Raw genomic sequence first — 22,552 nt, forward strand, 5'->3', positions numbered from 1 at the left:
TAAACAACTTTTTTGTTGTACACTGCGAGAGAAAGAGATAGCTAGATGATGAGTGAGTGAGGATTATTTATTATTATTATTTATTTATTTATCATTTATTATTAAATTAAATTAAATTTTACTGATGATGATGATAATTAAAGAAACAGGAAAAAGACAAGACAAAATTTACATTCATTACTACATTTGACGTTATTGATGGGTTAAATGATGATGAAGGTTGATGTAATCTAGATGTGTTTCGTATGATGTTGTATATAATCCAAACAGTCGTTTTACATGTCCATTTGATGTAAAGATTTTGGGTCCTTGTTCGCCCAACAGTTCAAACATTGCCTGATTACGTTGAATCAATTTCTCATAAAATTCCTGTCCGCCCTTGAGATGTTGATCATTGCGTCGGATTGTTTGCCGCAATGACCGTAAATCATAAATGTAATCCAGTAATTGATCCGCAACGATTGTCATGGATGTCACGAGGAACAGACATAGAAAAGCACCCATTGTTCGTGGCAAGAGGCGTGATGGTCGATTATCAACTTGTCGTAGACGATTGAATCTGGGCACGATCCACATGTACAAGGCAGTCATGGTCATTATATTCAGTGATTTGATTAGAAAATATGATGATGACAGTAGATGCAGCTGATGTGCGAATGCAAAACGTTTTGCGTCATCGCTCAGTATCAATGATTGAAACAGTTTCTTTATGACGGGCGAATCACGTGTTCGTTTTGTCTTGTAACGTCCCAATAGTCGTATATCGTTTGTATCTAATTGTTGGGTCGATTCCAGATTGAATGTAAATGGCACTCCGATATAGGCACCGGTCGGCAAATAAACATTGCCAATTGAATAGATCTGATTTGCAAAACAAAGTGTTATTCATGGAGCAAGAAACAGTAAACAGAACAAGACTCACATCACAACCGAATGTATTGAATAGATGTAGTTGATGCTTGCCACGACGATCAAATTCGAATCCATCGTTCTCGATAGTTTGGTCCAGCAAATGATCCAGTTTGTCATTGACAGGCATCGGTGCTTTCATTCTGTCATTCATTCATTCATTCATTCATTTCGATATATTTCAATTTCAATCCGAATAATCAATCAATCATGAGACACATACCTGTACATTTGTAGATGATTGACGAATGTATCGACTTTGATGGTTTGTAGGCCCACATAGATGCCGGTTGTAGTCATTGTGGCCGTGATCGATGCGGCCAAATATATCCGACGACGGGTTACTTTCGGTAAAAAACGAATCGTATCGTAGAGATTACGAAATTTTTGCCGCAACAATGGTAACATGGTTAGTGATTAATGATTAATGATGATGATGATGATGGTGATGATTGACACCAGAGTGAGAAAAACATGTGTTGTCTCGCCACTGGAGCCATCTAGCGCCATTGAAATCATGACTGGATTTATTTTCATTTTCATTTTCATTTTTATTTTGATGATTGATGATGGATTGAATTTGAATGATTGGCCATTTCACAATAATTGTGTGTGTAATAATAGTATAATATATATGCATGCTTTAATTGAATTTTTTATAAAATTTAAAAATATTAATCCATCAACGATTTGTCGGTGAATAAAATAAATATGTAATATATATAATCAATAATCATCAATGTATGCAATGAAAGAAAAATTATCAAACCAGATTACAGCAAAGTGTGTGTGTGTGTGTGTGTGTGTTGAAAAAACTGTTGAAACGAAAAAGTATCAAACGGTGGGTGTGAAAATGAAGAAAAAGAGATCCGGGAAAAAAGTGAGAGAGCAAAGCATGCATGAGAAGATGAAGAAGAAATGGAAATGAATGGGCGTGTGAGCGAAACGCAATTTAGACTAGCTATAATCATGAACTGAGAATGACCGATATAGATGTATACAATTCAAATTGTTCATATTCAATTGCAGCAATGTTGATCATCCAGACATTTGCGTTTTCTGTCGTTGGGACCTTGCGATGACGATTGCTCTTGTTTGATTATTGAATTTTGTCGTAAAAATTTCATGACCAATTGTTTGCGTGATTTACATTTCCGAATACACGGCGGTTCGCTGTGAACACGTTGCTTATCGAACGGCAAACGATTCTGTTCAGGTGTCGTCGCACTATGACGACGTTTTCGAAATTGTCCATTGTTTTCCGAGTCCTCCTCTTGAATTTTGCTTTTCAAATCTGCTGTTTTGGCATCATCAATTTCTCTACGATCATCATCATCATCATCATCATCATCAGCAGCAGCAGCAGCAGTGGAGTAAGCAATACGAGCTCGTTTGTTCGGCACCGGTTTTCCATCTTGAGATGATGATTCTTCCTGCTTGTCGGAACGTTGTTTATTGTTTGGATTGGATTTTTTCGTAATCGAATGTTTTCGTTGTTGTTGTTGGTGACGATTATTACTGTGCGATGATTGATCTTTGGCTTGATTGTCGTCCGTTTTATCATGTTTGGCCGATACAGAATCACGATAATAACTTTTGAGACGAACATGCCAGGCAATCGATGTTACAGCTATATGATTACAACCATTGATGGTGGACAGGTTTTATTGATTAGTAAGCACTTGAGTATGAGTCATTCAACTTACCGGTGATTGTACGGAATTGGTGGATAATGTTGCGCGGTAGGAAATAAATGTCATTATCGTGTAGCTGCACACGAGCATATGTGACACCTTCACGGCGTAGTTGATTGAGCTTGGCATCTTCGATCCAAGTGATGCACTGCGAAACAGGCGGTTCGTAAAGATCCAGCTGTAATTTCATGGTAAGTTCATCGAAATGCGCTGCATCGAACGCTACCACATCTTTGGTCACACGATTATATTTAGGCTGTTGTCCACAGTGAATTGCTTTCAGCACACCAACGGCGGCAGTGGTTTGTCGTTCCAAACCCTCGCCCACTTGATCAGCATGAGCTTTCGTCCTGTGTCGAATCGAAACAAAATGCTGGTGGTTACCAATCATGTACAAATACAGTGAACAAATCAAGAATGAACGAACCTATCTTCAAACATGAATTCTCGAGGTTCCGACGATCGTCGTAAAAGACCGCGCAGTTGGTTCTGACGTTTAGTAGGTGTGTTGGATGACGAAGAATTGGATGAAAGACAAGCGGTCGGTATCAATTGTTCACCAGGACGAACCCAGAGTATGGGGCCATCATTTGATTCAGTGGGCGATGACATGTGCTGCAATGATGACATTGGTCCCCATGGCATGACTAAACGAAGAAATGGTGATTTCTCCAGAATCGAAATCAACCGTGGAAAATAGCCGCCAACTTCTTCGTGAACAGTTCCGACGACCGAAACCTGATGTAATGGGCCATATCGATAGGTGCCATTCAGATAGGTTTTGTGTACCTAAAAATCAATCAATGAATGAGTGAGTGAATAGTGGAAAAGATTAACAGCTTACTTGTTGACGATATTTGGTCATTGTGGTCGTCTCGATATCGGAGCCAGATTGACCGAGTTTTCCGGCCTTGACCGCTAGATTAGGGTTCGTGTCGGAAAGCCATTCAAGCCAATCGGGCATGTAATAGGCGGCATTGTGTATAATACTAATTACGTATGCAGAAACGTTTGGTTTCACTTCACGAAAGCTTTCCTTCATGTATTCAGCTGCCAATTCCAGCTTTTGTTGTCGATCCAGATGAGCAATTTCATCCCAATAGAGATGCAACACTTTTGCATAGCCATTTGGACATTGTTCGACGCGAAAATATTTTCCATATCGTAGATTTTGTAATTCGGCCGCTGGCATCGGTAGTCGAGGTGTCATCAATGACAACGACAATGCCAATGGCAATTTGCGAATCTGTGTGGCCAGATATTGCACGATCTTGCATTGAATTCGTACATTTGACTTTTTCACTTGATTCGATAACGTTTTATTGTTGCAACAATTATCATTGCAAACTGTCGAATTGTGGCGATGAGCATGATGATGGTGGTGATGTTGGTGTTGGTGTTGATGCTGATGGTGATGAGGATGGTCATTTGCATCCAATTTGATTGTTTGAACATGTACATTGTTATTGTTGTCCCGTTCACTTTTTCGTTGTTTATGGATCAACGACGACGACGATGACGACGATGACAATGTTGATGCCGATGATGATGGTGCAATGTCAATGTCATCATTTGTCGACGTGGATTCATCATGTTGATTTTCAGATTTTCCAACATTGCAACGAAGACGTTGTACAAACTCTTTGATCAGTGTGTTTGCAGCTGTTGTTGTGCAAGAACAAGTTGCCTGTGTCGATGATGAATCCTGAGCCAATATTCGGAATAACATGCGTCTTGAATCGTCTTGCTGGCACATTCGTTTGAAAGCATTATATAATGGATCATTATTCTCTGCGTTTGTTGTCGTCGTCGTCGTCGTGGCTGCAGTTGTTGATGATGATGATGTGTCTGATAATTTCCGTTTCATCCGATCTCGATAGGACAGTGGACCAACTTTTGATGATTTCTTTGTAGTCGATAAGCATGATGAAGATGAAGATGAGGATGATAATAATGATGATGGTGGTGGTGGTGGTGGTGGTGCTGCTGGTGGTGGTAGTGGTGGCGATGACGATGATGGCTGATGAATACGGCCATTTGAATTGGATTCGTTTTTACTTTCTGGTGACATTTTGATCTGTGAATTACTGGATAAATGGGATTTTGCCTGCAATTGAAACTTGTGACTAGTTTCCTTCATAATTGTCGAGTTGTTGTTGTTGTTGTTGGATTGGTGAGATTAATCTGTGCAGCAGGCAAATGATTGTGCGAATGAATGTGTCATTTGAACAATGACAGTGTGTGATTTGAATTGCATTCAATTAGCTGTTGACATTTGCATGGAATTACTGTGTAATGAAACTGATGATGATTGTTGACAGGATTTTCATTAGACATGACATACCTTTGGATGTGAACGATCGGATTGTGGATTGTTAAATTTGAAATCAACAAATGTCCAAATTACGAGATCGAGTGGTGAATCATTGAATTGATGATTGAATGAATAATAATGGGAATGAAAAGAACAAATTGCAGAGAAATGTGTGAAACGAGCCAAATGTACAAACGGACCACTGCGGCCACCACCACCACCACCACCAACAACAACAACAACAACAATTACACATATTCTTCTTCTAGTGGTATGGCAACATTTGACATTCAATCTATACACGTACTAGTGGATTGTAGCAGCAAATGGTAAATATCGAGCAATCGTATTCACCCTTTACCACTTATATATAATATGGCGGCCGTAGAATTGGATTCATAAAAGGTAGTAGCGCATAGAATGATAGCACCGTCTGTGTGTGTCTATACATCAGTTGATGAAATTTTGAATTTTGTTCGTCATTCAAATCACGTAGGCACGTGACGTCTGTCTGTCCTCAGATCACCACACACAGTGCTGCCTACTTGAATTGCAACTCAGTTCTAGCCGGCTTTATTCGTGTTGTTGTTGTTTGTATTGCTACATTCACTTGCTTTCACCAGATGGTGTGTTTATTGTTGTATTGAAATCCAAATATCCAAAAGATTACCAAGTCCCAGGGACTTTTTTACCGTGAATAAATAAAAACTAGTAGATACATGATTCAAGAGACGAGAAAAATTAAAATTTTGTTCTGTGTAATAATGATTGCAAAATGTGTTTACAGAGTTGTGTGAAAGATATGTAAGGCTATCATCGGATAACAATGATAAATCGGCCGTCCTATGTAGCCCATATAAATTTTGATTGAATTGAATCTTCCTCATGTAAGGGTCAATAACGCATTTTCACCATATACAGGTTTCTAACCCCACCTGTTGAAAATTATACACAGCACAATTTGGTAACTTAAGAACACAGTAAAATAATGATGAAACAACAACGACTTGACACAAACTTATATACACCACCAACAATCAATAATTAGAGCCATACACGCCGCTTTTCTTCTTATCGTTCCTAAACAGCCGCCACTTGGAATATTTTTCTGAAACTTCCAACAATTCAGCCATTCAGAAAAGCCGACTTTTTGACAAACAATCAAGATTAAATTAACTGTACTTGTTGTATGTGTTCATCAAGACGATCCTTGCTTCCGGCTGCATAGCCACAATGGTCGCATTTGTATTGTTGGCAATCAATATGTTCAAGATTCGGTGATGAATTGTTTTCTGGTTCCTTGTCTTCAGATATATCATTTGTGATCATAATTTCGTCGGCTGGTGTATGATGATGGTCGTCTAATGAGTCGACAATTGTGGTGTCCGAATCATATTCTTCAGATGATTGGCTTATTTGATTATCATTCAATTGATGACTACTTGTCGATTGTTGATGGAAATGTTGTCGAAATTGTTGCCACAACGATGCTATTTGTGTGCACAAACGGCCATATTTAGATTTGATGAATTTTTGCATTGTTTCAAATCTTATTTCTAAAGCATCATTATCGTCATCGTTTTGTGTTGATCCGAAAAGCTTGATGACGGTAGAATATTCCTAACACTGTGGTGAATGAATGGACATTTAATTAAAAATGAAAGTTTGGTTTGTTTTCTTACCTGGTTCTGTTAAAAGATGGTACAAGTATTTTCTGGATTCAACACTTGAGCAAAAAATTGAGCACATGGATGTATTGTAAAAAAAAAACAAAACAATTTTGGCAACTCAATGAAAGACCGATAGATGGCATTAGTGACAAAGATGATGCGTTTTTTATGAATGAACCTCTTCTGAGCTGTTTCTCGCTCAGAAGAGAAGGATGTGGTGTATTTTTGCTTTTGTGCATGCATTGAATGCGTGAGTAACTTGTGACTCATTCGTGATCCATGGTTTGGAGCACGTGTTTTTTGACTTGATAAAAATGCGTTTTCACCAATTGATTTTTTTGTTTTTCATTTTGATATTATTCTCTGTGATGATGATATATATCAAGTCGAATCAAACAAATTTTTATTTTCATTTTTAATTTTATTTCATGTTAAATCGCACCATCACTGAAATTATACGAAAATGTTGATTCATAAACGTGAGTTGCCTTTCCCTTTTATTCTTTTCTTTTTTCAAGTTTCTATCAGAAATGGGTTTTGGTTGAATTTGATTTTTGATACCTCAAAAAAACCCATGTTGTTTTTGTAATTTGTAATTATTGTTTTGTGGTTTTAATTTTAATTTAATTTATTAATTAATATTAATAATTAATATTATGGTAATGTTCCGATTGTAATAAAGCATTGTCTTAATCACACTGGCTCATGCACACTTCTTGATCTAAGTTGTGTTTGATGTTGATGTGTGTGCACAGAGAATTTTTATTTTTATTAATTTCACACACCACACGGACACATTTCACATTTTATTTAATGTTATATTTTATTTTATAACTATTTATTATTTATTATTTATTACTATTTATTACTATTATTATATTATTATACCAGCCTGGTACATACGCTACGCGCCTGTCCAGACTGGCCCTGCGGGGCTGACTAATTGACGGTCATCTATTTGATGCAAAAGCTGCATCAACGCGCAAAGCTAAAACAATTTTTAAAAGAAAGAGCATCAAAGCTACATCTCACCACTTCAGAAACTTTTTACCGACAGATGGCGCTGAAAGCATTCTCAAAAAGCACTCCTTAAAGGCATTCCCTACTGTTGGATGTATACACACAGACACTAATCACCTTACTCTTTTATATAAAGTAAGTATGGTGATTATTATATTATTTTATATTTGTTATCCATTGTGTCCTTTTTCCCTGATCGATTTGTATATTTTTGGATGCCCTGGTTGGCCATTGCCTAACTGTTTGGAAAGAATGAAAAATTTGTTTCAAATTTGTCATATCAACTAACAAGTTAACCAGTCAATAATTAAGTAGTACGACGATCAGCCAAAAATCAATCACTGATGAAACAATTTCACCAGTTTATTGTATGGATCTTACTGAAAATATTGTGATTGATTCACAATATTTTTGTAATGCATTTCGGTTCTTGAACCATTCTTGTTTACCGAATACTTCGTCTAGTTTATGGTCGGTTAATGGCCACTGGCGAATAGCTATATGTGCTGAACGTGTTATTAGTGAAGAACTTACAAAATTTTGTTTTGGTCTTGAATGAAGTTTTGGTCTTGAAAAAAATTTTAAAATTGTAAACAACTCGTTATTAAGGTTAACAACCAGAATTATTCCTTTTCTGTATTACTCAAGGTCAGAATAGATTGCATCAAATTGCAATTTGGAATCTATTTACTTAAATTAAATGCGTCTGTATTCAAATTTTTTGAAAAAAGATTAGGATAAGATAGAAAACTTTATTCTTTTTGAAATCATGTCGTATGTAAAACGGGCTTGTTTTAGAGAATTTTTCATTATTTTTCGCCATTATATAGGGGTGGTTTTTCAAATTTTTTTTTTTTGAAAATTTTTTTTTTAAATTGATTATAATTGTAAGTTATGACACTTGATGACCTTTTTTCTTCTATCTTTTCTTTTTTAATTCCGTCGTTTCTAATTTGTTTTTTTGTTTTCTTTTTTTGTGTTTTATATTATTCAAATGATGACTTTTCACAGGAAAAAAATGGCTGATCAAGAAAATGTTTAAGTATTTTAGTAGGCAATTTCGTTTAACCCTAAAGTTTGCCTACATTGCTCTGCCTCCTAACGTATTACCCCCCAAACTTTGGCTCTGTGTGCATATAAGAGAAACCCATCTGTGTTACATACCAATTCGTATCCTAATCATCAACAGACATTGTCGCAAACACTTTTATGTGTGAATGAACGAAACTGGAACGTTCCGAAACTCCAATCGAACGTTTGTAAAGAAGTTTATGCAACCGTAAATTTTGATAAATTTATGAAGGCATATTGCGTAGATAAATACGACGACATATTGTCGTGTTACGAAGATTGTCCAGTCGAGTTCACGCAACAATACCTCAACGAGTGGATATCAAAGATTCCGAACGACAAACGGACAAAGTACATGAATGCCGACCTATTGATCTGTAATATGCGTGAGTTTTATTACACGGCCACCTTGAAAGGTGTGAATAAGGCTACTGGCGAATCTACAATTGGTACCAAAGTGCCGAAGGGCCAGGTTATTAATGCGATGCCAGAGTCAGTGTGTTTGTATTATTCACTTGTTATGAGAGACGCAATTGATCGAATTCGTGCTATGTTGCGACCAAATGTTTTACTTGCAATTGGTTTTAACGATGATTACATCAATATATTGGGTTAATTTTTATGTACAGCCACAGTGTGAGTATAATTATTATGAGTGCGATTTCAGTGCTTTTGACAAGTCAATCTCGTCACCGCACCTATCACTTTCCTATATCTGATGAAGCGGGTCGGATTTAGTGATGAACTTATCAATTTTTGGGAATTTACTCATAATTATTATACACTTAGTCGTTGCCATCAAGGCGCTTCGTGGTATGTTGGTTTTCAAACAAAATCTGGCGATCCTGCCACCGCATTTTCGAACACAATATTTAATATGACTGCTCTTGCAGATTTAGTACTCAAGACAAAACCCGAGTGTTCTATGTTTATGGGTGATGACTCACTTATTATATCGAAGTATTCGATTGATGTGTCGAGTTTTGACTATGATATTGGTTGTAGTCATGGGTTTATTGCTAAATTAATCAAACCTAAAGTTGGACAGTTTTGTGGTTTATATCTTGTACCAATGTATGACAAGTTTTTGTTTATAACAGATGTTGTCAAAAGATTCGAAAAACTTGGTTGTCAAGATAACCCTGAAGTGCTAATATTAGCAGAAAATTTTTTTAGCTTACAGGTGATAAGAAAAATGTGTTTTTAATAAAAATTGCATTTATTGATGTGACAAATTTTGATACAATTAGTAAAGGAAAAATTTTCATTTATATAGATTTAAAAATATACTAGAAGTTTCTAGAGACCTCTAGTTTACAATCATAGTTCATTATACAGCTGATGTTTTCTTTTTCAACAACAGGACAGAACGAAATCAATACAGTCATTGGAAACATCAATTGCACTCGCTGAGTGCATTCAAAAACGTTATAATAGTTCGATTACACCATTTAATATTGTATGGTTTATTTCTTTTGTTTCATCGAATTTTTGTTGAACTACGATGCGCATGTTCTATTTTAGTCATTGGCTCTGTGTCATTTAAACTTTTGTCTTTTCTAAATTTTGTTTGTATTTTTCATCTCATTTAAAGACACGTGTTAATTTTTCATTATTCATTATTATTTTTTCTGTGGTGAAAATCATTTTTGATAATAAACCTTTGTTTATTGATTTTTTTTCGGCTGAAGTTTATGTCTGTGTATTGTTTGTTTCTTTTCTGTATCGTAAAATTTCGTATCAATACAAATTTTTCTTTATTTTTGCAACTTTATAAAATTAATTATTTTTCCAATGAAGAATCTTTGGACCTATTAAATGCAGCACGTGATCGGCTGATGTCCAAGATTGCAGGTGTCAGTATCTAATTTAGCGAGCCATAGGTTCGAGGTTTTCTCTCAATCTTTCCTCGATTAAATCGCGTAGATTGTTCTGCACTTGCTTGAGTTGAATTTTCTTTAAAAAAAAAACCTAACCTACCTCGCTCGTGAGGTTTTGCTCGAATATCGCTGCAAATGGCCAACCAACAAAACACAATAAAAAGCATCAAGAAGTTCATAGCAAAATAATTTGGAATCACAAAAACAAACAAAAAAGTAAACAATTGGTGTGTGATGACTATTGTTACACAAGTGTACATGATTGATATTCCATACCAGACTAGGAAATAAAAACAAGAAGTAAAATCATCAACAACAACACGAATCAACATATCACAGATAAATATTGGCCATGGGAATCTCCAATAGGACGATCATCACCAGTGCAACGGTTGACGATAATCGATATTCCGGACCTGGCAGGATAAAAAATAAAATCGACAAGTTAAAAGCAACAATCATCATGTACGATACGCACCACCAGCAAATCAATCGCCGTGTTTGCGTCTTCTTGGAATCATTTTTTTTTACGATCAATACAATTGAATGAATAATTGATTGGAATCAAATCCGACTATCAACAAACAACAACACACCAAAAATGAGCAGAAAACAAACTTGGTCAAAAACAACAACTTGACATCGACTCATTCATGTACAAATAGTAAGTCAAAATGATGAACACAAATCGACCATAACAAATACACAACACAAATAGATGTATTTTTCACTGTCAACAAAACACACGTATGTACAATCGACAAATAGTTTTACCGCCAAATTCGAGCCACCAATCAGATCAATAGCAAAAATGTCATTGCAACGTAAAAACTACGTTTAGCGATCGTACTTTACAACAAATACACATGGATTGACTTTGAACATTATGAACAGCCAATAGATTTCATTTTTCGTAGTTTTTCCCCCTCTGATGATCAAAAAGCATTACGAATAGTATAACGAAACGATTTCTTAAAAGTATATAAGTCTTGAAAAATTTTCAGATCATCAGTTTTCGCAGCCTAGTTATATAGATATGCTGTCAGAAACATCGACAACCAACAACAAATCAATCATCGATCACAATTTTTCATTTCATTCCATTTTTATTATTGTGATCATAAACACACGAAATCTTCTGTTTATGAACGAACACGAACAGACACACACACATTCCAACCGCATACACACACACACATATTGGCCTCAGCCAACACACCAGACTCCATTCTATTCATTCTATTCCATTGGACACATACACAAACACTGGACACAATCTAAATTAGTTGAAATGTATCTTTATTTTATATATTTTTTTATTCTTTGTTAGATTTTCTTCTTTATTTTATTATTCAAAATGGCAATACAAATCAGCCAGAAAAAATGAAGTCAATCGATGGGAAAAAAACCAACTAAAACCATTACACAACGTCGCTCATAAAATTTTTAAAAACAAAAAAACTTGTCGATTCAAAGTTTGATTGTTTGATCATGTTAAAAATATTGTGGATATAACGTTACATCTGAATAAGATTTAGAACTTTGAGCAACAACGTGTTTTTTTGTTGTATTGATTTTTTTGTGTTATGATTAAAAAATTTCTTTCTTGATTATTAAAAAATAAAACCATTTTTAAACGTGATTATTATCTCCTGATCCTTAACAGATCAAGTTATACTGGGTGATCAAACATTCGAATTTTAATTTTATCCACCGAATAACACACAACACATTCGATTGATTACCATCAAGAATTATTTCAAGAATCATCAATTGATAAAAAAAAAATTGTCTTTAAGAATTAAATAATCATCATTATTTTATTATTATTATTCTAAAATGGTATGTTGTATCTGCATTCACATTCTCGATTACTTTTTCCAAATCGATTATCGATTGCTATTTTTTCCATCATTCACTAGTGACTAGTCCAAACGCAAACTATCACCACCACCAGCAGCAGAACAAATGGAAATTATTAATAGAACTTGGTGTTATAATGACATGATATGAACATGATCATAACACAAAGGCATGGTTATGTAGTCATCATAAGATCACCATAACATCAGCATAATATCAACATGATAAGTTGACCATAATATGGTTAATTACAACACAGATCATCCATCCTGTGGGAAAAGGATCCGTTTGTTATGAACATCTTCTCAGTTGTTTCTCTTGACTTGAGTAAATTGTGACTCATTTGTGAGTGTCGTTTTTTGCCATGCTGTCTTTCTCCTCGACTAATTATTGCAATGACGAACATGAACTATTGTGAATATTTATCATTGTCAACTGTGACAAGTCAAATGATCACGTTCAATGTCTTTTTCTTGATTGAGCCTATTGTATATAAACCGAAGCTGTCCAACAATATTTGCCACTTGTTAACCGAAGCTGCGTCAGTCGATATTACGATTTGTGAAAAAAATGTTTCATATCATTTTTGTTGTATTTCATCATCAAATCATCATCATACAATGAATGAATTATAATTTTTTTCTGGTTAAACATAATTCCGTCTTGTGATTAAGTTCTGTGTATTAATTGGTGTCGTGAAAGATGAACTGGTCTGGAATGTTGTATAATAATGCCTAAGCATACGTCCTTTATGTGTTAAAATCATTGCGATTCTGAACATGTTTCTTTCGTGCACAATTTTACTGTGAATAATTTTTGCAATAAACTATAGTGTGGCACCACCACTGTTGCCAGTCATGGGCATTTGTGTCTGGTTGACTATGAATGTGTTTTGATAATAATATTTGTATATAAAGTCTTAAAAACGATAATAAAGTTTTGTCATTGTTATTTTGCTTTCAAACCGTGCTCTATTTGTTTCTATAGTCAGATTTGTTGTTTTTCCACAATTGGTGTTTGTCAAGTGTTAGTTCATCAGGATATTAAAGTGACTGAATTTTATGAAACGATTTCATTCGAAAATTCTGTGTTGTGCTGTGCTTAGTGAAGTGTTGTGTTTCATCATCATCGTTGTGTCCATCTTGTTCATCTGAATATCATCATCTTTATTAATCAATAACCAGACATATTTCAGTGAATTGACGCAACAAGTTTCATAATGGTAAGTGATTGGTTTGCTCTTGATAAATGGTGATTAATTTTTTCTTTCAAGCAGAATTTCGTGTTGTGATTCAGTGCTATGATTAATTGGTGTTTGTGAAGTGTTTTATTGGTGTCATCTTTATCAATTAGTGGTAAGTGATTAATTATAATGCTGAAGATGTGAAATAATTTTTTTTTCTTTTCAACAGAATTTCGTGTTGTGCATAGTGCTGTGCAGTAATTTATTGGTGTTAGTGAAGTGTTTTTTTTTTTTTTTTGGATTCAACTCGTCTCTAATTCCATATGTGGTTTGCTATCAACTTGATATTCATCAGACAACGTATCAACAAGTGTCAAATTGTTTTCTGTGTGTTGATTAGATTGTGATTATTTAATTTGTGTTTTGTGTTGTGTTATGTGTTCATCTAGAATTCATCTTTATATCGTCAATTCAACTCAGCTATCTGCTCGACATTTAACATTGTCATCTTGATCGACTCGACGTACCCGGACAACTGCATAGTAGGTGTCATTTTCATTTGCGCGATTTTGAAGTGAGAGAGATATTTCAGTTTCAATTATAAGTGAGATTCAAATGTGATTGAGAGTTGCAATAGATCTAAATGTGAGATTAGTAAATTGTTTATATTGTTTATATTATCATATATGTTTTCACTATTTTTACTATGTACACTTGTGTCACAATAGTCATCACACACAAATTGTTTACTTTATTGTTTTTGTGATTCCAAATTATTTTGCTATGAACTTAATGCCATTGTTTTGTATTGTGTTTTGTTGGTTGGCCATTTGCCGCGATCTGTATCAAATTATGATCTGTCTTTGATTTTTTAAAATGTGACTTGTGGATGATAATGGATTATTTACGATTTATAAATTTTGAAATCTCGTGCGCCATATTTCTATGTGAAGAAACATTGTCAACTACTTTACCTATTTGAAATTATTTGGGCAAGCTTTTATCTCCACTGTTCTTCGTTGTCATTTTTCACTTGTTCTATTATTGAAGCATATATTCACCTGTTGATGATTGGATTGGTTTTTCTTCTGCATTTCTGATATTTGTAGTGTACCCTTTTTATTTTGTTTTGATATGTCATCGTTCTCATTACTGGTCATGTGTTTCCTTACTTATATGTTACTTTGCAAATGTATAATAATAATTTGAGGTTTATATAAACCTCTCCATTTTTCTTCCTAAATTTAAGGTTTATTTAAACCTCACTAAAATATCCATATTTTTGCGGTATAACTATCAGTTATTTCCGGAATCGATTGTTTTGAGAATGTTTATTTGTTGTTTTTTGATATTAATGCAATGAACTGATCAGATATTGACACAATGGTTATCGGTGGCCAAATTCCCGGGAGGACAATCGAGCAAAACCTCACGAGCGAAGCTCGTGACGGTTTTGCGATGTCCTGGAGGAGTGCCTTTCGAGCAAAACCTCACGAGCGAAGCTCGTGACGGTTTTGCGATGTCCTGGAGGAGTAGGTTATCCAGGTTAGGTTGAATAGGTTTTTAGGTTAGGCCATCATCTGATAGGTGAGACCAGATAGGTTACAGGTAAGTATCCGGAACTGGTTCTGTACAGGTTAGGCAATGACAAGTAGTTGGTTGGTCCTTTATGGTTCATTTCGTTTTTTAGGTTAGGTTAGGTAGGTTAGGCTGCTTTAGGATAGGTTGTTATGGCCACCAATAGTCACGGTGAAGGATCTCAATACAATCGGTTAGGTTAGGTTAGGTCGATGGTAGAGAATGGTTAAAAAAAAAAAGGTTTTAGGTTAGGTTAGGTTGGTTAGGTTAGGTTAGGTTAGGTTAGGTTTTTTTTTTTTTTTTTTTTTTTTTTTTTTTTTATTATAAAAGAAATTTTATTATCAATACGCCAGGATTGGCAATGGCCAACCAATATGTTATCAATTACAATTCATGAAAATCATTAAACAATTCATATCATATAAAAAAGAGAAGAAAAAATAACAAAAATAAAATAATAATAAAGAAAAATAGGCATTTTCATGTAAAAAAAACTCCACTTGTTCCGGTATTGATTCAGTTTCCATTTTTTCGATCGGCAGTTTGGTTGATTATATTTAAGTATGGGGAGAATAATCATTCGTACATTATCGGCAATGCCATCATGAATCGGCATTTTGACGGTGATGGTGGTGATATGATGATGGTTACAGCTGGAAAGATTGACAATGGTGGCGGATCAATTTTGGCGATATTTTGTTGTTGTTGTTGTCGTCGATGGTGTTGATGATGGTGATGATGAAAGATGGCCACAAGGGCTATAGCACAATTCGGTGGTAAGTGTCACAACGCTGTGGCAACAGGTTGGCACGGATAATAATGGTCACAGAAGCGGTGGTTGGATCGAGAAAACGACACATGCATTGATATCACAAATGGTCGATATTGTCACAGATTGCGGTGATGATAACCAATATCGGATAAGAAATGTTGGATTGACGATGATTGGTGATGATAATGATGATGTTGGTCAAGGGAAATTCACAAGATGATGATGGTTGATGGTGATGATATGACATGTATCAGCACCAGATTCGAAACACGGATTTTCACAGGAATAATGTCACAACATTGGTAACCAATGCTGGCACAGGCAAAAATCGTGATCATAAACAGTTTGTTGAAAATAATAAAGAAAAAATCACAGAACATAACACAACTACAATTATCATTCGCTAGTTGAGATTAGGTCCAGTAAAACACAATGTCTGTTGCTTTGATGGTTGCTTTTATATGGTTTGTTTATGTTTCTCGAAATTTCTCGATGTTGTTGGTTGTGCTCAATTAATGGTCGAGCATGATGATGATGAACGATGAGCAACTGGTTACATTGGTTTATGCCGCTACCATCAACTGGTATTGGTCGTTGTTGCTCATGGCTGCTACTATTGATGACTATGGTTGGCAATGTTGATTCGACAATCAATACTCGCTACTATACAAATGGATGAGCTATCTTCGGCTATATCGATTGAGCGTCGACCAACAGTCGACTATTTCATTTGTTTATATTGACAATAAATTAAATCTGCAATTATCAACTCGATTCCGATTCTTCGGTATACGATCCATGGATTTGACCTGTTGAATTTCATCTGTTGAATACCACTTGTTGCCCATGATGACTTTTAATGTGTGTAAGTGTTTGTGTTTTATGTTTGTGTTTTAATGTGTTTTATGTTTTTATTATAGCAGTAACCAATTAGCTAGGATTTTCAAATTAATTTAACTTATCTGTGATAATATTTTGTTTCTATTGACATATTTATAATTTTTCAATTGACTAGGATTTTCAAATCGACTATAATTAATAGACAATTAAAATTTTCAGATAAATCATCTGTGATAGATACTTATTTGTTCAACATCTGTGATTTAGGATTTTTCAATTTAGGATTAATAAATTAATGTTGACTATGGATTTTTCATTATTGACTATAAAATTTTTCAGATTTATGAATTGGTTACTAATTACTAATTAATCATTTTATGGGTTTTAGATTTATCTGGTTAACGATATACGATTACCCAGCCAGATTTAAATAGGTAGAGAATGCCTATTTCAGCCCTATTTGGTTACTGCCAACTATTGTGTGTAAATATTATGTGTATATGGTACAAATTGAATACATGTGTATATGTTTATTTTTGGAACATGAAGGTGTAAGATCTGCAACCAATGGCGGCCATTTACGGTATGCCATCCAGAAGAGCCATGGTGCATCAATGAACAATATGTTTATGTGTATGGTATGAATTGTTTGTGTTGTTATCAATAAAATCGGCTGTTTTGACAACAGCAATAAAACAAAGGTAAAAATCAGCTGTGTTCTGTGTAAATGTGTATATTGTTCATGTGATTGATCGAAGGTAAGTAAATAATAAATAAATAAATTGGTACCTATAGTGTATAGTGCAAGATCTGCAGCCAATGGCGGCCATTTACGGTATGCCATCCAGAAAAGCCATGGCGCATCAATGAACAATATCTGTGTATGGAATGTATGTATATGTGTTGTTATCAATAAAATCAGCTGTTATAACAGCAGAAATAAAACAAAAGTAAAAATCAGCTGTGTCCTGTGTGAATGTGTATATTGTTCATGTGACTGATCGGAAAATAAATAAATAAATAAATTAATAATGTGTATATATGTGTGTATTCAATGTGTGTAGTCATCATGGTTGGTGGCAAATTTGAATTGATGATAATCTTATCCATGGTCATTATCCGTTGTTGTGATTGATTGGCGATTATTACCACTGTGCAGATTTTTCCTGTATATGTCCACCAGCATAGCAATTTGTTCGTATAGAACAGCTGTGGCTCTAATTCGGTCAATTGGCTTCATAGCAGATTGTTGAGTCAATAAATGATCGCGTCGAAGACGTTCCGATAGTGGACATTCATTTAGCATGTGTAAAACAGATTGATTTTGATTACCACATGGGCATTTAGCATCATCGATGAATCCGAATCTCTTCAGAAATTCCCCAAACTGTCCATGTCCTGTCAGTGTTTGGGTTAACCAGAAATTGTTAAATGGCCAAAATTTTCTTGCATCACCAACGTTTGGGCATAATTTTTTAATCGTTGTGCCAAATTTATCACGATGATAATATCGGTTCCAGTTTATCAGGGCAGTTTTCATTTCCATCTTTTTGATTGTGGCCATTGGAATTTTTTCATAGTCAAATGTTTGTTTTAATCTGGCCGTCGACATTAGCATCTTTTTTAATTTAACTAATTTTCTATCGCTTCGATCCATTTTAACCCACGCAATGACCATGTTTGTTGGTGTTGATTCAATAATTTGTTTCGCCAGATTCGATACTTTACTGTGATTTTTCTTTTTAATATGGCTGATTGCACCTAGATTATTATTCAAAATTGTAATGGCCGCTTCGTTGCTATATTTTTCTTTACAAAAATCGATCGCTTTTGAAATCACAAACAGGTCAGCTTGCAAATTAGAGCAATATGTAGGCAGCCGATAAGTTACAGTACCGATAAAATACGTTCCATTGAATAATTGGAACCCACATCCGATTCCATGTCTTGTTCGAATCGATTTTGTATACATTTGGTAGAATGTTCGCGTAAATGGTTGGCCGCAATAGATTCGTGGATAAGCATTAACATCAATCCTTGTTTCATCAGGTACATCGACAACCAAACGATTTTCATTCATTTTATATTTTTTCTTGATTCTGGCCAAAGCTATATTTGCCTGTTTCATGATTTCCAAATGCAGTGGCAACATATCAGCAATTGCGGTGGTGGAGACAAATGCCGCGGATCGATATGATTTTGTTATCAGCTGGGCAATCGGCCTCTGGAACTGCCTCAGTTCCTTTTGTATAAACACATAATTAATTGCTCGGTGCCATGCTGCGCACCCATAGGTAATAATTGGCACTATTATCGAATTGTATAATTGTTTAATAATCTTCGGCCCAAGGCCATACTTCGAGCGTGCGAAACCGATTAATCGGTTTCGCACGCTCGAAGTATGGCCTTGGGCCGAAGATTATTAAACAATTATACAATTCGATAATAGTGCCAATTATTACCTATGGGTGCGCAGCATGGCACCGAGCAATTAATTATGTGTTTATACAAAAGGAACTGAGGCAGTTCCAGAGGCCGATTGCCCAGCTGATAACAAAATCATATCGATCCGCGGCATTTGTCTCCACCACCGCAATTGCTGATATGTTGCCACTGCATTTGGAAATCATGAAACAGGCAAATATAGCTTTGGCCAGAATCAAGAAAAAATATAAAATGAATGAAAATCGTTTGGTTGTCGATGTACCTGATGAAACAAGGATTGATGTTAATGCTTATCCACGAATCTATTGCGGCCAACCATTTACGCGAACATTCTACCAAATGTATACAAAATCGATTCGAACAAGACATGGAATCGGATGTGGGTTCCAATTATTCAATGGAACGTATTTTATCGGTACTGTAACTTATCGGCTGCCTACATATTGCTCTAATTTGCAAGCTGACCTGTTTGTGATTTCAAAAGCGATCGATTTTTGTAAAGAAAAATATAGCAACGAAGCGGCCATTACAATTTTGAATAATAATCTAGGTGCAATCAGCCATATTAAAAAGAAAAATCACAGTAAAGTATCGAATCTGGCGAAACAAATTATTGAATCAACACCAACAAACATGGTCATTGCGTGGGTTAAAATGGATCGAAGCGATAGAAAATTAGTTAAATTAAAAAAGATGCTAATGTCGACGGCCAGATTAAAACAAACATTTGACTATGAAAAAATTCCAATGGCCACAATCAAAAAGATGGAAATGAAAACTGCCCTGATAAACTGGAACCGATATTATCATCGTGATAAATTTGGCACAACGATTAAAAAATTATGCCCAAACGTTGGTGATGCAAGAAAATTTTGGCCATTTAACAATTTCTGGTTAACCCAAACACTGACAGGACATGGACAGTTTGGGGAATTTCTGAAGAGATTCGGATTCATCGATGATGCTAAATGCCCATGTGGTAATCAAAATCAATCTGTTTTACACATGCTAAATGAATGTCCACTATCGGAACGTCTTCGACGCGATCATTTATTGACTCAACAATCTGCTATGAAGCCAATTGACCGAATTAGAGCCACAGCTGTTCTATACGAACAAATTGCTATGCTGGTGGACATATACAGGAAAAATCTGCACAGTGGTAATAATCGCCAATCAATCACAACAACGGATAATGACCATGGATAAGATTATCATCAATTCAAATTTGCCACCAACCATGATGACTACACACATTGAATACACACATATATACACATTATTAATTTATTTATTTATTCATCAATTCGATCAGTCACGTCATCAATAAACACATTCACATAATTTACAGCTGATTGAGTGTACTTTTGTGCCATTTGAGCTGTAATTTGAACTGAACAAAATGATAATCAACTAGCCAATCGATGGATTTCATTCACCAATATTGTTCATTGATGCGCCATCGATTTATTTGATTTCATACCATAAATGAAAACAACTAGTCAACAGATCTTGCAGCAATCGATTCCATGTACCGCTGTGCCAATGTATTATTTATTTACCTTCGAACAATGAAACCAATAGCCAAACAGTATTGACACAGAACTGTGATCCATTAATTATCTACGTTTTATCATTGTTGTCGATTTACGAACCGAGAGTTCTGATCTTATGCTGTGATGATTCACACCATAAATTAAAAATGTTATTGTGATTATTGATACATGATGAATCTAATGGATGGCATACCAAGATTTTGAAACATTGGTTGCAAATCCATTGTCCTTGTTTTTACCATAGTAAACAAAAATGTAAACATTGTATACGTCATCTATGAATTAACACAAACAAAATACACAAATCTGCTCATCACAATTCACTAGCAGCATTAATGTAAACACCACTGTATTGAACATGCACATCCATTACCTACACAAGTCTGGCCAATTAAGTCGTACATAGTTTTAGCTGCTCACACATATACAACGGAAAATGTGCTCTAACTATGTGTGTAGTATTCAATCGAACACGCTGAACAACTTGATAGTTAATTTTGTTTGTTACATAGTCAACATCAACTTTGACATTACCATCATAAATTGATTTCTCAACATCATCACCAGCAATATGTGTTCAATTCTGTGCCTCTATCAGATGATCAACACTGATTAATGATAATTGACTACAAAAGATTTTTTTTTTGTCTTGGCTAGTCATATATAAACAAAACTTTTTGTGTTGACAACTTGCTAGTCGAAATTTTCTTTGAGCAGAAGTCTGAAAATTTTCGTGTTTGTTTATGCTAAAAGTTTGTTTACATGGTATAATAAAAACATAAAACACATTAAAACACAAACATAAAACACAAACACTTACACACATTAAAAGTCATCATGGGCAACAAGTGGTATTCAACAGATGAAATTCAACAGGTCAAATCCATGGATCGTATACCGAAGAATCGGAATCGAGTTGATAATTGCAGATTTAATTTATTGTCAATATAAACAAATGAAATAGTCGACTGTTGGTCGACGCTCAATCGATATAGCCGAAGATAGCTCATCCATTTGTATAGTAGCGAGTATTGATTGTCGAATCAACATTGCCAACCATAGTCATCAATAGTAGCAGCCATGAGCAACAACGACCAATACCAGTTGATGGTAGCGGCATAAACCAATGTAACCAGTTGCTCATCGTTCATCATCATCATGCTCGACCATTAATTGAGCACAACCAACAACATCGAGAAATTTCGAGAAACATAAACAAACCATATAAAAGCAACCATCAAAGCAACAGACATTGTGTTTTACTGGACCTAATCTCAACTAGCGAATGATAATTGTAGTTGTGTTATGTTCTGTGATTTTTTCTTTATTATTTTCAACAAACTGTTTATGATCACGATTTTTGCCTGTGCCAGCATTGGTTACCAATGTTGTGACATTATTCCTGTGAAAATCCGTGTTTCGAATCTGGTGCTGATACATGTCATATCATCACCATCAACCATCATCATCTTGTGAATTTCCCTTGACCAACATCATCATTATCATCACCAATCATCGTCAATCCAACATTTCTTATCCGATATTGGTTATCATCACCGCAATCTGTGACAATATCGACCATTTGTGATATCAATGCATGTGTCGTTTTCTCGATCCAACCACCGCTTCTGTGACCATTATTATCCGTGCCAACCTGTTGCCACAGCGTTGTGACACTTACCACCGAATTGTGCTATAGCCCTTGTGGCCATCTTTCATCATCACCATCATCAACACCATCGACGACAAAACAACAA

The 22,552-nt window shown here is 35.1% G+C and overlaps 2 protein-coding genes and 1 long non-coding RNA gene across 3 annotated transcripts; all 3 read right to left on the reverse strand.

The window, feature by feature from the left end:
- Positions 1-49: 49 nt before the first annotated feature.
- LOC124499305 (transmembrane protein 177) lies at positions 50-1,429 on the reverse strand. The gene is made up of 3 exons (XM_047063193.2): positions 1,133-1,429; positions 923-1,052; positions 50-861 (listed from the first exon to the last, which is right to left on the reverse strand). Exons 1-3 carry the CDS (start codon positions 1,315-1,317, stop codon positions 193-195), a joined length of 984 nt encoding a protein of 327 aa, XP_046919149.1. The 5' UTR covers positions 1,318-1,429; the 3' UTR covers positions 50-192.
- Positions 1,430-1,520: 91 nt separating this feature from the next.
- Positions 1,521-5,216, reverse strand: LOC124499304 (uncharacterized). Its single transcript, XM_047063192.2, has 5 exons — positions 4,948-5,216; positions 3,448-4,891; positions 3,031-3,392; positions 2,616-2,953; positions 1,521-2,539 (listed from the first exon to the last, which is right to left on the reverse strand). Exons 2-5 carry the CDS (start codon positions 4,741-4,743, stop codon positions 1,929-1,931), a joined length of 2,607 nt encoding a protein of 868 aa, XP_046919148.2. The 5' UTR covers positions 4,744-4,891; positions 4,948-5,216; the 3' UTR covers positions 1,521-1,928.
- A 367-nt stretch (positions 5,217-5,583) lies between these two features.
- Positions 5,584-6,795, reverse strand: LOC142597559 (uncharacterized). Its single transcript, XR_012832256.1, has 2 exons — positions 6,600-6,795; positions 5,584-6,543 (listed from the first exon to the last, which is right to left on the reverse strand). It is a non-coding gene; the product is annotated as an uncharacterized LOC142597559 (long non-coding RNA).
- Positions 6,796-22,552: the final 15,757 nt, after the last annotated feature.

This window comes from Dermatophagoides farinae, chromosome 5 (assembly GCF_024713945.1).
Source record: "Dermatophagoides farinae isolate YC_2012a chromosome 5, ASM2471394v1, whole genome shotgun sequence".
NCBI lineage: Eukaryota > Metazoa > Arthropoda > Arachnida > Sarcoptiformes > Pyroglyphidae > Dermatophagoides > Dermatophagoides farinae.